At 42.2% G+C, this 15,048-nt stretch overlaps 1 protein-coding gene across 3 annotated transcripts in view; it reads right to left on the minus strand.

The window, feature by feature from the left end:
- TWSG1 (twisted gastrulation BMP signaling modulator 1) overlaps positions 1 to 15,048 on the minus strand; it is a 117,346-nt gene that overhangs the window by 1,835 nt on the left and 100,463 nt on the right. Inside the window, exons 6-7 of one of the 3 annotated variants that reach the window (XR_004055714.1) lie at positions 3,959 to 4,092; positions 1,976 to 2,504 (exon numbers count right to left, since the gene is read on the minus strand). Coding sequence is in view for 1 of the 3 variants with exons in the window: in XM_030926124.1 (XP_030781984.1) it covers positions 4,019 to 4,092 (74 nt within the window). In the remaining 2 variants the exon portion in view is untranslated. Of the gene's footprint in view, positions 1 to 1,975; positions 2,505 to 3,889; positions 4,093 to 15,048 lie in introns of those variants that run through there. The other 2 variants (XR_004055715.1, XM_030926124.1) reach the window with 2 other exon arrangements.

Raw genomic sequence — 15,048 nt, forward strand, 5'->3', positions numbered from 1 at the left:
CCGAGAGCCACCGACCCCACTGTGGCAAGGGAGGGCAGAAAGGGGCAAGCAGCTCTGCAGTAAGGCAGCCACCTCCATGGACAGAATGGAAGCCCAGCTAGCAGCAGAAGCAAAAGTAAAAGAACTTGAAGAGGACGCCAGGCATGGTGGCTCTCACCTGTAATCCTAGCACTCTTGGAGGCCAAGGAGGGAGGATTGCTTGAGCCCAGGAGTTTGGGGGCTGCAGTGAGCCATGATTATGCCACTGCACTCCAGCCTGGGCAACAGAGCAAGACCCTGTCTCTAAAACAAGAAATTTTAAAAATGGATTAATTAATGAACTCTGTGATCAGAACTCAGCTTAATTAAAAGCTGATATTATGGTTGTGTTGTGTGTGGGGGAAAAAAGCTGATTTTTTTATTTCTTATTTTTTTTAGACAGAGTCTTACTCTGTTGCCCAGGCTGGAGTAGAGTGTCACTATCGTGGTTCTCTGCAGCCCTGACCTCTGGGCTTGGGAAATCCTCCCATCTCAGCCTCCCGTTGTATTTGGCACTGCAGGAACATATCACCACACCCAGCTAATTTTTAAAACTTTTTGTGAAGACGAGTCTCACTATGTTGCTCAGGCTGGTCCTGAACTCCCAGGCTCAAGTGGTGGTACCTCCGCCTCAGCCTTTCAAAGTGTTGGGATCACAGGTGTGATCCACCACACCCCGCTTTCTTCTCTTTTTGCATCCTCTGCCTGAGAATTTGTTTTCAGTTGACTGAGCATCCCCCCTTTTAATACAATTTATATGTTTGGTCCCTCTGTGTGGTGCCTTTCTTGTTGGTATGATTTTTGCCTTTTGGAAAGCTTGAAATTGCTCCGGTTTGGCTCCTCTAAGACTTAGTTTTCAATTTCCTTCCACTCTGCTCCTCCTTCATTTGCTATCTTCAAGACCACGTGAAGGAATCTAGAGAAGACTTCTAGCAATGCTGAGACCCCTTAAGAACATAGAAAAAGGTGTCACACGTCCCCTTTTGGGGGTCTTCTGCCTTCCATATGGAGTCCCAAGAGTTGAGGGGAGGTTTCTCTTGGGTCTAGAGCTCTGTTCTCTTTTGCAGTGATGTTGGATATAAAACACTCCAGGAATAAATGCTTGGTGCTGCAAAGTAAAACCAGCACTCAGGCAAAAGTTTAATCCTCTCAGCAAGGCAATTTACTTCTGCAGAAGGGTGTCACTCACGTCAACCAAGATCACAAGTGCACACAGAACAAAGGACACCAGGAGATTTTTATCCTTAATGCAGTCCCTATCCCTGTGCCACACCCACATGGGCTAGGGTCGGACTGCACAATTTGGGCTGACCTGATTGGCTACTTGTACATATTTTCCTAAATATAGCAGGGGAGGGGGACGTGAAGTACAGAGGTGGATTGAGTGAGACGTGCAGTTTTGGGGGAACAATGGGTACAGGTAACCAAGGGAACAGATGTGAGTTACTGATTAGAGCTGATGTGAAAGGGAAGGCTGTTGACGGTGAGAAGGAGCAAGGAAGAACAAGAACGTTGAGTTTGAGAACAAAGGATAAGGAAGTTAACAGGCTAAACCCTTTGAAGAGAAACTCAGAAAGATTGATTGTTTCTTACGAGTCAGTTCTCTGGTCTCTTTAGCTTTGGGAGTACCAGAGATGCCTTTGTGCTATGAGAGAACATGATCTTTGGGTGTGCAGTGGCTGAAAAGTCACCAGTGAGGGCTGTGGTTTTGGAGGTTTATAATGAGTGGTTATGACTGCAGGGGGCTACTTGTTTCTTCGCATGTTTAGATAAGAAAAGCATGACTTGGACACCTAGAGGCTATGTATCTTAGTCCATTTTGCACTGCAATAAAATAATCACCTGAGGCTGGGTCACTTACAGAGAAAATAGGTTTATTTGGCTTACAGTTTTGCAGGCTGTCCAAGAAGCATTGTGCCGGCATCTGCTTCTGGTGAGGGCCCCAGAAAGCTTCCACTCATGGCAGAAAGTGAAGGGGAGCAGGAGAGAGAAAGGAAAAGAGAGGGAGGGAGGTGCGGGTTCTTTCACAGTCAGTTCTCTCTAGAACTAAGAGTGAGAACTCACTTTTGAGAGAATGGCACCAAGCCATTCATGAGGGATCTGCCCCTGGATTCCAAATGCCTCCTGCCAGGCCTCACCTCCAACCTGGGGGATCAAATTTCAACATGAGATTTCGAGGGGACAACTATCCATTCTATAGCACTATGGAAACACTTGCCACCAAGGGACAAGACTCCCATGGGGGATGGGCTGATCACAGAATGGGCTGCTTGGCGCTGACTTGCCCACCAGCCAGCCTCAGGGGAAAGTCCATGCAATGAGGTGCACTGTGGAAGCATTGCACTGCCCAGCCCTGTGCTGTTTCCCTCTTCAGGGGAATGCGAAAAGAGACACAAAGTGAGCAAGTGCTGTTGGGAAAATGGTGCCGATACACTTCCTCCATACAGGGTTTCCACAAACCTTCAATTTGCAAAAGATGGTGGTATCTGTGAAGCACAGATAAACAACAAAAGTTGAAGGTTTGTTCAAAGCAAAGTGAAGCAAAATAAAATGAGGTCTGCTTGTTATAAGATTCATAAAAGAAAACCCAGAGAGCTCTGCTCCAGTCACTGTTGCTACTAACAACCTACCCCAAAACATAGTGGTTTAAAAGAACAAGAATCATTTCATGAGCTCACAGATCTGTGTTTGGGGCTGAGTTTTATTGGGGGAGCTCCTCTTGGATCCACGTGGTGTCAACAGAAACAGATTGAAGGCTGAGACTGATTAAACTCTTAACTCTCCTCGTTATAGTAAAACTCCGTTTTCTATACTCACTGTCTCTGACTTTCTCCTGCCCTGTTCTCCTTTTAAAGTTATGTTTAATGATTCATTTTGAAATAATTCCAAACATAGAGAAAATCTGCCAGAAAGGTGAAAAGACTCCCATCCTCCCCAGTTATTAGTACAATTAATAATAGCAGATTCCCCAGTTATTAGTGCAGCCACTATGGAGAACAGTATGAAATTTCCTCAGAAAACTACAAATAGAACTACCCATACCCACCGATCCCACTGCTACCCATTTACCCAAAGGAAAGGAAGTCAGTATATCAAAGAGACATCTGTGCCCCTGTGTTTATTGCAGCAGTAATCATAATAACCTGGATGTGGAATCAAACTAGGTGTCCAACAACAGATGAATGCATAAAGAAAATGTGGTGTATTTACACAATGGAATGCTATTCAGCCATAAAAAAGTGTGAAATCCTGTCATTCATGGCAACATGGATGGAACTGGAGGACGTTATGTTAAGGGAAATAAGACAGGAACAGAAGGTTAAACATCACATGTTCTCACTCATATGTGGAAGCTAGAAAAAGTTGATCTTGGTTGGGCACGGTGGCTCATGCCTGTAATACCAGCACTTTGGGACCCTGAGGCAGGAGGATCCTTTGAGTCCAGGAGTTCAAGACCAGCCTGGGTGACATAGCAAGAATCCTGTTTCTATCAAAAAAAATTTTTTTATTTCATAGAAGTAAAAAATAGAACAGAGGTTACTAGAGGCTGAGAAGGGTATAGGGAAGGGGGGATAGGGAGAGATTTGTTCAAGTATACAAAATTACAGTGAGATAGGAGGAATGAGTTTTAGTGTTCCATACCACTGTAGTATGACTGTAGTTACAAATAATACATAGTTTCAAATAGCTAGAAGGAGGATATTGAATGTTTCCAACACAACAAAATGATAAATGTTTGAGATCATGGATCTTCTAATTACCCTAATCTAAGCACTACATATTATATATATCAAAACATCACTATGTATGCCATAAATATGTACAATTATTATTCAATTGAAAAAATAAAGTTAACATAAAAAACCTTTTAAAACTTATGTTTACACTACACTGTAGTCTACTAAGTGTGCGATAACATTATGTCTAAAAAAGTACATACCTTAATTTTAAAATATTGCTAAAAAATGCTGACACAGAGATGACAAGTGAGCATATGTTGTTAGAAAAATGGTGCTGATAGACTTGATTTATGCAGGGTTGCCACAAACCTCCAATTTGTGAAAAATGCAGTACCTGTGAAGGGTAATAAAGCAAAACACAATAAAATGAGGTATGCCTGTATAAGAGAGAAATTAAGTATAATGACACAAAAAACATTTTAATAGCTATTTTATAATTTTCATAATTATTTTATATTTCATAAACCCATTGTTATAAGCCCAAATTTGACTTTTAAAATTTAACAACTGATATATGCCATGTTCTTTGGTTAAAATTAATTAGGCAAGAAAAACATAACAATGTGATGTTATCTAGCTGTGTTTGTTATGTTTTGATCCTTTAGAATAAGATATTCTAATTAGTCTGATTAGACTGATTAGTACAGCCTGATTTGAATAGTCATGCTCTAGGAAGACTAAGAATGAAAAAAGTTTAATTAAGAACAAACTAAGTAGACATTACTTTGTTGATTCTTGTCTAATTATAATATATAATTGAATCTCTCTCCTAAATTAGCATTTCTTTCCTTCTTTCTCTTTCTGTCTTTCTTTCTTCCTCTTCTTTCTTTTTTTTTGGGGGGGGGGGTGGGGAGACATAGGGTCTCACTCTGTCACCAAGCTGACGTGCAGTGGTTCAATCAACAGCTTACTTCAGCCTCAACCTCCTGAGCTCAAGCAATCCTCCTGCCTCAGCCTCCTGAGTAGCTAAGACTATAAGGCACATGCCACCATGTCTGGCTTAAACTAGCATTTCTAACTAAAGAATTTGTTCATTTGTAAACAACATTAGAAACAAAAAAGATATGCAAATAATTGAAGAATCATTAGGAGTTAAACATGTACTTTTGAAAGTCTGACATTGGAAATATCTAAAATCATGAAATATTTAATAGGCTAATATTTTAAAATCTATGCTTTAATAAATATCAAGTATACAAACAAATTTGCTTATCCAGAAGTTGATCTAGATTCAAAAGATAGGAGATACAATGCCAATATAAAGTTTTTCTGTCATTTTATACTACTTTCCTGTTTATTTTTTAAAAGTTGTTTAATATACATTTTCTCATTTGTCCCTTTAAAACCTGTATCTTGAAAACAATAATTCATTTGTCATTTTGAAATAGCAGGCGTCTCAGCTATTATATTTATTATTATTATTACTTTTTTTTTTTTTTTTTTGAGACAGAGCTGCCCAGGCTGAACTGCAGTGGTGCGATCTGGGCTTACTGCAACCTCCGCCTCCCAGATTCAAACTGATTCTCTGCCTCAGCCTCCCAAGCAGCTAGGACTACAGGTGCATGTCACTACAACCAGCTAATTTTTGTATTTTTAGTAGAGACGGGGTTTTGCCATGTTGGTCAGGCTGGTCTCAAACTCCTGACCTCAGCTGATCCGCCTGCCTCTGCCTCCCAAAGTGCTGGGATTACGGGTGTGTGCCACCACACCCGGCCATTTATCTTATTATTGAATGAAATTTACATCCTCATGAAATACTATGTTAGTCATCTTAGCAATTTCTGGGACTTTTGATGCATTAATGAGTTTGTTACCTTACTAGCTACAGAATGTTGTGACATGCAGTGGTAGAAAGTCAGGGGTAAGGTCCCTGATTGCAAAGCTACTAGTCCACTAGATATAAGATAATCTTTTCTGTCAGAGAACCTTATCAATGGAAAAACGACTTGACCACCAAAACATCTCTGCTACCAACACAGCAGCCCTTAATGAAGGATAGCCTTGAGGCATAGTAGTTGGCTGGACAGCAAATGTGAGCAATTAAGGACCCACAGATATACAAGAAAATAAACTGCAAAAAGGAAAATACTAAGGTAGACAAACAGACAAACTGTTTTTTGTAGGAAAAAGTGGTAAGTCAGGGTTTTCTATCATATCAATTTGAAATTATTTTCAGTTTAAAATGCCATATATAGCCAACCTATCAATTGAATGAGAAAGCAAAATTAGGATATTTGTACACGTCCAAGAACTTAGAAACTATAGCACCCACACATTCGTTTTTAGGAAGATTTTGAGGATGTATATTTTAGTGACATATGTGGACAGCCAAGAGAAAGGAAGATATGGGATACAACAAAGATTTAAACTGACCTAGAAGCCTATTAAGAAGAAGACATGCTTCTTTTTCAAATCGGATAAAGAAAGGCACTTAGAGGCTGGGTGTGGAGGCTCACGTCTGTAATCGCAGCACTTTGGGACGCTGAGGCCAGTGGATCACTTGAGGTCTGGAGTTTTGAGACCAGCCTGACCAACATGGTGAGAACCCCTCCTCTCATCTTTACTAAAAATACAAAAATACTCAGGTGTGGTGGTTCATGCCTGTAGTCTCAGCTACTTGGGAGGCTGAGGCAGGAGAATTGCTTGAACCCAGGAGGCGAAGGTTGTAGTTAGCCGAGATCGTGCCACTCTACTCCATCCTGGGTACCAGAGTGAGACTCCATCTCCATTTCAAAAAAAAAAAAGACAAAAAAAAAAAAAAAAAAAAAGCAAAAGGTAATTAGAAATGCCAAGCAAAACAGAAGATTGTACAGGATAGTTTTGATTCAAACATGAAACATGCTAAAATGTAATTGGAACATTTTGAGCAATTGATAGTGTTTTAGAAGAGAATATTTTTTGCCCATGATTCTAGAACTTCTTTCAGTTGACACTGGAGTGCTGACATTGACCATATAGAGGAGGAAACAGGATCTTAGCATATTTTCTAAAAGCTCTCTGATTAATAATACCTACATATTATAATAATGTGCATGCTATTTAATGGTTTTCAACTTTAAAAAGTCAACCAATAGATAATTCACAGAAGACTTAATACTGGAACCCAAGTTGAGAGGTGATAGTTGCAGAGAATCTTATATCCTGGATTGGCAAGGAATATTGTATAAAGTTAATGGATCATGAAATAGAGGCTTAAGTGTTTTATTTCAAGTTACAAAGATTAATAAAAAGAAAAAGACATAAGTAAAATAATAATAATAATTGAGAGGAGAAAGGCAATAGTATGGGTTAAATCCTCATCTTTTAGAGCAGGGACTTGTTAGAAGTTATCCATCTAATCTAAAAATAGTGGTATGGAAATATAAAATTTAGAATCCTGAAGGTAATGATCAAGAGAACAAAATATAGAAAAATGACTGCCTATGAGGGTAGGCCTAGGGTGGGAAGGAGACATAGACTTTTCATCACAAACCCTGCTATACTCTGATTTTTTTACTTTTTATTTTTTTCATTGCTCATCAGCTGACTTTAAGCTGTACTCTTTTTTAAAGTAATTTACATATATCATGTAGATAAAAATTTGTTTAAATGAGAAAAAATTTAGATGGAAATGTATTTGCATGATGGCATCAAAAATAGACCAAAGCAGCTATTTCAAATGCTTGCAATTTTTGGTTTCAGAAAACCTGGTTGGCTTATTTTTGTAATTTTTCAGTTTTGTTTCTAAATGAGGAGCTAGAGAAGATCTCAAACTGCTCTTGGTGCTATTGGTTGTCATTTGTTCAGAAATCATACATCGTGAGTACAGATCTTCTTTTCTTTGTAAGTGAAAAGCCAAATTGATTTTTTTTTTTTTTTTTTTTACTATATAGTAGTATTTTCTCTTTTAACATCGATGTTTGAAGAACCAGAGATAGTTTGATATGCTATATATGGTATAGATCTAGTGGAAAATACCTTGACAGGAACTTGAAAAATTATCATTTTTGTGTTCCTTGTTAAATTGCTTGTGATTGAACAAAGCATTACTTATGCTTCCCCACTTTTCAAAAATTGTGGTCAAATATATGTAACATAAAATTTGCCATTTTAACCATTTTTAAGCATACAGATAGTGGCATTAAGTACATTTACATTCTTGTGCTACCATCACCACCAGACATTGCCAGAACTTTTTTATCTTCCCCAGCTGAAACCCTGCACCCATTAAATAACTTCCCACTGCCCCTGCCTTACTCCTGTGACCACGCCTCTACTTTCTGTCTCTATGAATTTGACTACTGTAGGTATCCAATGTAAGTGGAACCATACAATATTTGTTTTTTTGTGTCTGGCTTATTTCACCTAGTATAATTCAAGTTTCCTTTATGTTGTAACATGTCAGAATTTCATTCCTTTTAAAGATGATTTCATGATATGTACATACTACTATTCATTTACTCATTCATCAATGAATGTTTGGGTTATTTCCACCTTTTGGCTATTGTGAATAAGGCTGCTATGAACATTGGTGCATAAACATCTGTTTGAGTTTCTGCTTTAAATTTTTCTGGGTATATACCCAGAAGTGGAACTGCTGGATCTTATAGTAATTCTATGTTTGACTATCTTTTTTGAGATGGAATTTCACTCTTGTCACCCAGGTTGGAGTGCAATGGTGAGATCTTGGCTCACTGCAACCTCTGCTTCCCAGTTCAGGTGATTCTCCCACCTCGGCCTTCTGAGTAGCTGGGACTACAGGCATGCACCAACATGCCCGGCTAATTTTGTATTTTTAGTAGAGATGGGGTTTTGCCATGTTGGACAGGCTGGTCTCAAACTCCTGACCTCAGGTGATCCACCCGCCTCAGCGTCCCAAAGTCCTGGGAGTACAGGTGTAAGCCACTGCATCCCGCCTGTTTGACTTTTTTGAGCAACCAACATCTTGTCTCCCATAGTGACTGCACCACTTTACATTCCCACCAACAGTGCACAAGGGTTCCAACGCTCCATATCCTCACCAACACTTGTTATTTTCTGTATTTTTAAAAAAGAATAGTCATCCTAATGAGTGTCGAGCAGTATCTAATTTGGTTTCACTTTGCATTTCCCAAATGATGAGTCCTGTGCTTATTGGCCATTTGCTTTTTGCTTTGTTTTGTTCTGTTTTTGAGAGTCTTGCTCTGTTGCCCAGGCTAGAGTACAGTGGCACGATCTCGGCTCACTGCAACCTCCACCTCCTGGGTTCCAGTCATTCTTGTGCCTCAGCCTCCTGAGTAGCTGGGATTCAGGTGACCCCCGCCAGTCCCAGCTAATTTTTGTATTTCTAGTAGAGATGGGGTTTCATCATGTTGGCCAGGTTGGTCTTGAACCCCCGACCTCAAGTAATCCACCCACCTCAGTCCCCCAAAGTGCTGGGATTATAGGTGTGAGCCACCGTGCCTGGCATTTATTGGCCATTTGTATATCTTCTTTGGAGAAAGGTCTATTCAAGTCCCTTGACCATTTTTAAATTGGGTTGTTTCAGGTTTTTGTTTTTGTTGTTGAGTTGTAGGCATTATTTATATATTCTAGATGTTCATCCTATAGCAGACACATGACTTGAAAATATATTCTCCTATCTGGTGGGTTGCCTTTTCACTCTGCTTCTCACTTTGAGCAGTAAGGTTTTGCTGTTGTTTTTTGTTTATTTTGAGACAGGGTCTTTCTCTGTCACCCAGCCTGGAGTGCAGTGGTGTGATCATGACTTATTGCAGCCTCCACCTCCCTGGGCTCAGACGATCCTCTACCTCAGCCTCCCAAGTAGCTGGAACTACAGGTGTGCACCACCATGCCCAGCTAATTTCTCTATTTTTTGTAGAGATGGGGTTTCACCATGTTCCCCAGGCCAGGAGCAGTAGTTTTATATAAATTAAACCTTATAAAATTAAGGGTAAAACAATGAAGAACTGTGTAATAGTCCACCCACCAAACAAGCCCACTAATAGGAGTAACTAATATTTGAGCTGGTTCATCTGATCCAATTATTGGAAAAGCATTTGGTGGGGCTCAAACTTTCTGTTTTAAGGTTGAAAAACATTTTTTTTTTTTTTTTGAGATGGAGTCTAGTCGCATTGTTGCCCAGTTTGGAGTGCAATGGCATGATCTCAGCACACTGCAACCTCCACCTCCTGGGTTCAAGCGATTCTCCTGCCTCAGCCTCCCAAGTAGCTGGGATTATGGGCACCCTTCACCATGGCCACCTAATTTTTTGTGTGTATTTTTTAGTAGAGACGAGGTTTCGCTATGTTGGCCAGGCTAGTCTTGAACTCCTGACCTCGTGATTCGCCCGCCTTGGCCTCCCAAAGTGCTGGGAAATTTTTTTTAAAGTAATTACTGCATTATTTTTAACAGTTGGGGCTGGGTGCAATGGCTCATGCTTATAAACCCAGTGCTTTGGGAGGCTAACATGGGAGGACCAGTTGAAGCCAGGAGTTTGAGACCAGCCTGGGCAACACAGCAAAACCCTGTCTCTACAAAAAAGAAAAAAAAAAAGAAAAAAAAAAAAAAGCTTTTTAATTAGCCAGGCATAGCAGCGTACACCTATACCCTCAGCCACTAGGGAGGCTGAGGTGGAAGGACTGCTTAATGCCAGGAGTTTGAGGCTGCAGTGAGCTATGATTGTGCCATGTGCTCCAGCCTAGGGGAAAGAGTGAGACTCTGTCTTTAAAAAGCTGGAATAAAAATAATGACCATTCTATTACCATCAAGTGTATGCCCTTTACCCCTCTGTTGGGGTAAATAAAGCCCTGTTCTATTAAATAAATAAATAAATAAATAAATAAATAAATAAATAAATAAAGCTCCAATAAACCTGACTGCCAAAGTCACTGCTTTGAAATCATCCCAGGACTCACCAGGAGCGCCCTCTTCAGGACTGGGAAATCCTGCTCTAAAATTCTCAGGCTTCCCCTTTCCCCCAGATGAGCCATTCCCCCTGGATAGTTCTATCACCCCATGGTGGGGAGGAGAATTTGAAATTCAATTTAACAATAGTCAATCTTAAATAATGAAATTCAGAAAATAGGATGAAAGTGTAGAGTTTAGTGCAAAGCTTGAGGATAGCCACCCGGTAAATGCAGACTCCAGATGAATAGGGTCAGCATTTTCAAGTAACGATGTTGGCTGGGCTTGGTGGCTCATGTCTGTAATCCCAAGGCTTTGGGAGGCCAAGGCGGGAGGATCACTCCAGGCCAAGAGTTTGAGACCAGCCTGGGCAACATAGTGAGACCCCATTACTAAAAAAAGTAAAAAGCATTAGCCAGGCATGGTGACATGTGCCTGTGGTCTCAGCAGCTACTCAGGGGGCTGAACCAGGAGGATCACTTGAGCCCACGAGTTCAAGGTTATAGTGAGCTATGATGGCACCACTGCACTCCAGCCTCAGTAACAAAGCAAGACCCTGTATCTAAAATAAATAAATAAAGTGGAGAAGCTAATGTCTCCCTTATATAGGCAGAGGCAGAGAAGTTTTAGCAGGATTATAACATTTTTTATACAAGACCAGAGCATATATTACAGCAATTTGATTGACTACAGATTGCTACATTCCAAAGCAGATGATTTCTCTGTGACGAGGGGTAATGGTCTGAGGGGCCCTTATTCTGGTGCTGCCTGGTCTTCCTAATTATTTACAGGAAAAAAAGGCAGAAGTTGCAGCTGCGTGCCACGTCACTTAGACCACATAGCCACACTCTTCTCAAGGCTCAGAATAATTTAAGTTTCTAATAGCTTTAAGTTTGCATGATTTAATTTCACACAATTTAAAAATGATATCAGCCCTTCTTCCAAGAGAATTACACTTTGTGAAATCCCCTCTGTGCTAACTTTAGAAAAATTCAAATCTTGACTCAGTGTCTGGCTCACAGGGTCTCCCATCCACGAGGCAAGCCAAGGCACTTGTAGTGGCCACGAAAACGGAGCCGGGGCCACGAAAGACACATCTACTCGGCTTCCTGTCTTTGACCCTGCTCCAACGTTCATGGCATTGTCACACTTTATTAACTTATAAAAGCTAACTAACTACTAAGGAAATTCAGTGCTGCCCTAGGAAAAGCAAATTGCCAGTTATTTTGATAGCAGAAGCTGTTTGATAGTTCTGTGAAAGGAAAGCCCAACTGTGATCTTAGGGAAATTAATTTTAAGAAACATAATTTTCAAAGGTGATAATTATTTTTCAAGAATATTGCTGACCATTGACATCTGAAATAGGCTTTTGGGTTTTTTTTGTTTATTTTTTGTATTTTGCCTTTCACAAAGATTATTTCAACATTTTTGCTTCTGGGAATTTCTTTCTTGGCAACACATATAAAAGCATTAAACTGGATAAAGTTGACATTCTCAGCATTTGAAGTTTGTCTTTGATTCCTTCAAAAAGGAGAGCAAATGACATAAAAGGGAAGAGGAAGGCCATTTAACATCATTAAACCTTCTTTGAAAGTTTAATAGGGTTGTGCTATGGAAAACTAAAATGAAACAAAAGTATTTTTCAAAATGATGGAATTTGGGGATCTCCACTCAACGTTCCCCGATCTCTCCTTTGCAGAGATGTAGGGGCTGAGGACATGCAGGTTGCTCCCCCAGGACATGGGCTGGTTAGTAGGAAAGGGGGTTTTAGAGGCAGGCTCCAGCAGGTCACTGCAAGTCTGGGCGAGTGGTCTCACCGAAGGCCTCACTCTCCCTAGCCCTCCCCCTCCTTTACACAGACTGCTTCTTAATCCTAAATCAGCTGCAGGAAACAAAGGAGCACCACCAACAGCCTTTTGTTTCTTTCTCTTTTTTTTTTTTTTTGAGATGGTGGCTCCCTCTGTCACCCAGGCTGGAGTGCAGTGGCCAGATCTTGGCTCACTGCAACCTCCACCCCCAAGGTTCAAGTGATTCTCCTGCCTCAGCCTCCCAAGTAGCCGGGAAACGCCACCATGCCCTAATTTTTGTATTTTTAGTAGAGACAGGATTTCACCATGTTGGCCAGGCTGGTCTCAAACTCTGACATCATGTGATGTGCTGGCCTTGGCCTCCCAAAGTGTTGGGATTACAGGCGTGTAATCCCACCATGCCCGGCCCACCAACAGCCTTCTTTTTTTTTTAAGACAGGGTCTCACACTGTCACCCAGGCTGGAGTGTAGTGGAGCAATCCTGGCTCACTGCAACCTCTGCTGCCTGGTTTCAAGTGATTCTCCTGCCTTAGCCTCCCGAGTAGCTGGGATTACAGGTGCGCACCACCACGCCCAGCTAATTTTTGTATTTTTAGCAGAGATGGGGTTTCACCATTTTGGCCAGGCTGGTCTCCAACTCCTGGCCTCAAGTGATCTGCCTGCCTGAGCCTGCCAAAGTGCTGGGATTACAGGCGTGAGCCACCGCACGCGGCGGAGCCTTCTAATTACGAAAGACAGGCAGCTTTCCTTTAAAAAAATCCAAGATGGCTCTACATCTAGCAATGTGAAATGCTATAGTCTATTAAGGGAAAAAGCAAGTCACAGAAAAATAACGATTCCATTTACAGTTTTCAAAAATTATATATCTGTGTGTATACATAGTTTAAAAAAAAAAAAAAATGAAATCATGCCATCAACCTAAAGAGGAAACTCAGAGAGACAGACTTGGAAACAAATGAGCTCATTTGGGACTGTGCAAGGGACTGCAATCCGTGGAAGCGTGTGCTATGATGGCTCATAAGGTTTAAAAGACAAAGAGAAGTCCATGCACGCTGCTTTGAAACAAGACTGTCAGGTCACAGAAGCTCACTGCAGGAGCTGTCGTCTGTTTGTTGGTGGAGGCGACCGTCGCCAGGTCACTATCCCGTGCTGGTGGCGGATCTGGAATACCGCAGCCTCCAGAAGTCCTTGCAACAAGTCCTGATGTGGGTCTACGTGCAGGAAGGTCTTGAGATGGGTCCCGCTGGCGAGCATGTGGGAGTGAGGACTTCTTCATGGCCTCCCTGCAACTCCATTTTGCTAGAGTTCAGAGTTTGACCTAAGTGACTCCGTTTCAGTACCAGCAACTTTCATAACACACCCTGCCCCTCCCACTTTTTTTTTTGACAGAGTCTCACTCCATTGCCCGGGCTGGAGTCCAGTGGCACAATCTAGGCTCCCTGCAACCTCTACCTCTGGGGTTCAAACGAGCCTCCTGCCTCAGCCTCCCGAGTAGCTGGGATTACAGGCTCCCGACATGACGCCAGGCTAATTTTTGTATTTTTCGTAGAGACGGGGGTTTCACCGTTTTGGCCAGGCTGGTCTCGAACTCCTGACCTCAGTGATCCACCTGCCTCAGCCTCCCAAAGGGCTGAGATTACAGGTGTGGGCCACTGCGCCCGGCCTGTAACCCCTTTTTAAGGGCAGCTTCTTCCCACCCCTAAGGCAGGTCCGGGCCCATCTCACTGTCCTCTGCTGGGGAGCGCTGCTCTGTGCTGGGACTTCCCTGTTTCCGGAGAGTGGGGCTGCCCCTTTGCCGTGCAGGCCTGGCTGAGGCTGGGCCCGCTTCCTCCTGATGGCTGCAGCCCCCGGGGCTCCCCAGACAAAGGCAGTTACACAAAGAAACAAAGGAAGGCTTAGAAGAGTCCACGTCCTTGCTAACTCAGAACGGCTCCTGAGCTGCAAAAAATAGGTCCTAAAGCTGGAGCTGTTCCCTGGGAGGGAGGCCTCTGTGTGCCCTCGCCTCTAGTCTGAGCAACTCACATCCTCCTCACTGTCCCCAAAGCTCCCTGCCTGCAGCCTCTCTGCTTGCCCGCTGGCCGCCAGCCGCTAGGCTGCCCCCTCCCCCTCTACAGACTCATGCCTGGATTTCCCGCTTTTCCTGAGGTATCTATGGGACCCCTTCAGTTTGTAAAACTGGGCCTCCTTTTCCACTCCAGAAATTCTCCAGCATAAAATCTGTGCTCTTGGGGAGTGAGGAGGAGAGGTCTTCCTAGGAGTGCAGGGGTGGGGTGGAGCCGAGCTGGGGCGGGAGGTCTTCCATCTGTTGAATCTATAAATACTCTGAGAGACGTCTGGGAGGGGAAGGAGATGGAAAGAAGGTGTGATGAAGGGTTCACTTTTTGCTCCATGTATTTCTGCCTTGCTGCATTTTTTTAACAATCAGCATGAATTCATGCTTTACTTGTGTAATGATAAAAGGGGAAGAGATGCCTGGCTTGCTGAAATGAGGCGTGGGTTTATGTATACATTTTCATTTGCCTTCTGCTTTTCATGGACCAGGGATAGTCTCTGAAGTGAGGCCGCCGGAGGAAGTTATGCAAGACGATGTCAAGGGAGCTGCAGCAGGCCAAGGGTGT

Source organism: Rhinopithecus roxellana, chromosome 21 (assembly GCF_007565055.1).
Source record: "Rhinopithecus roxellana isolate Shanxi Qingling chromosome 21, ASM756505v1, whole genome shotgun sequence".
Classification (NCBI taxonomy): domain Eukaryota; kingdom Metazoa; phylum Chordata; class Mammalia; order Primates; family Cercopithecidae; genus Rhinopithecus; species Rhinopithecus roxellana.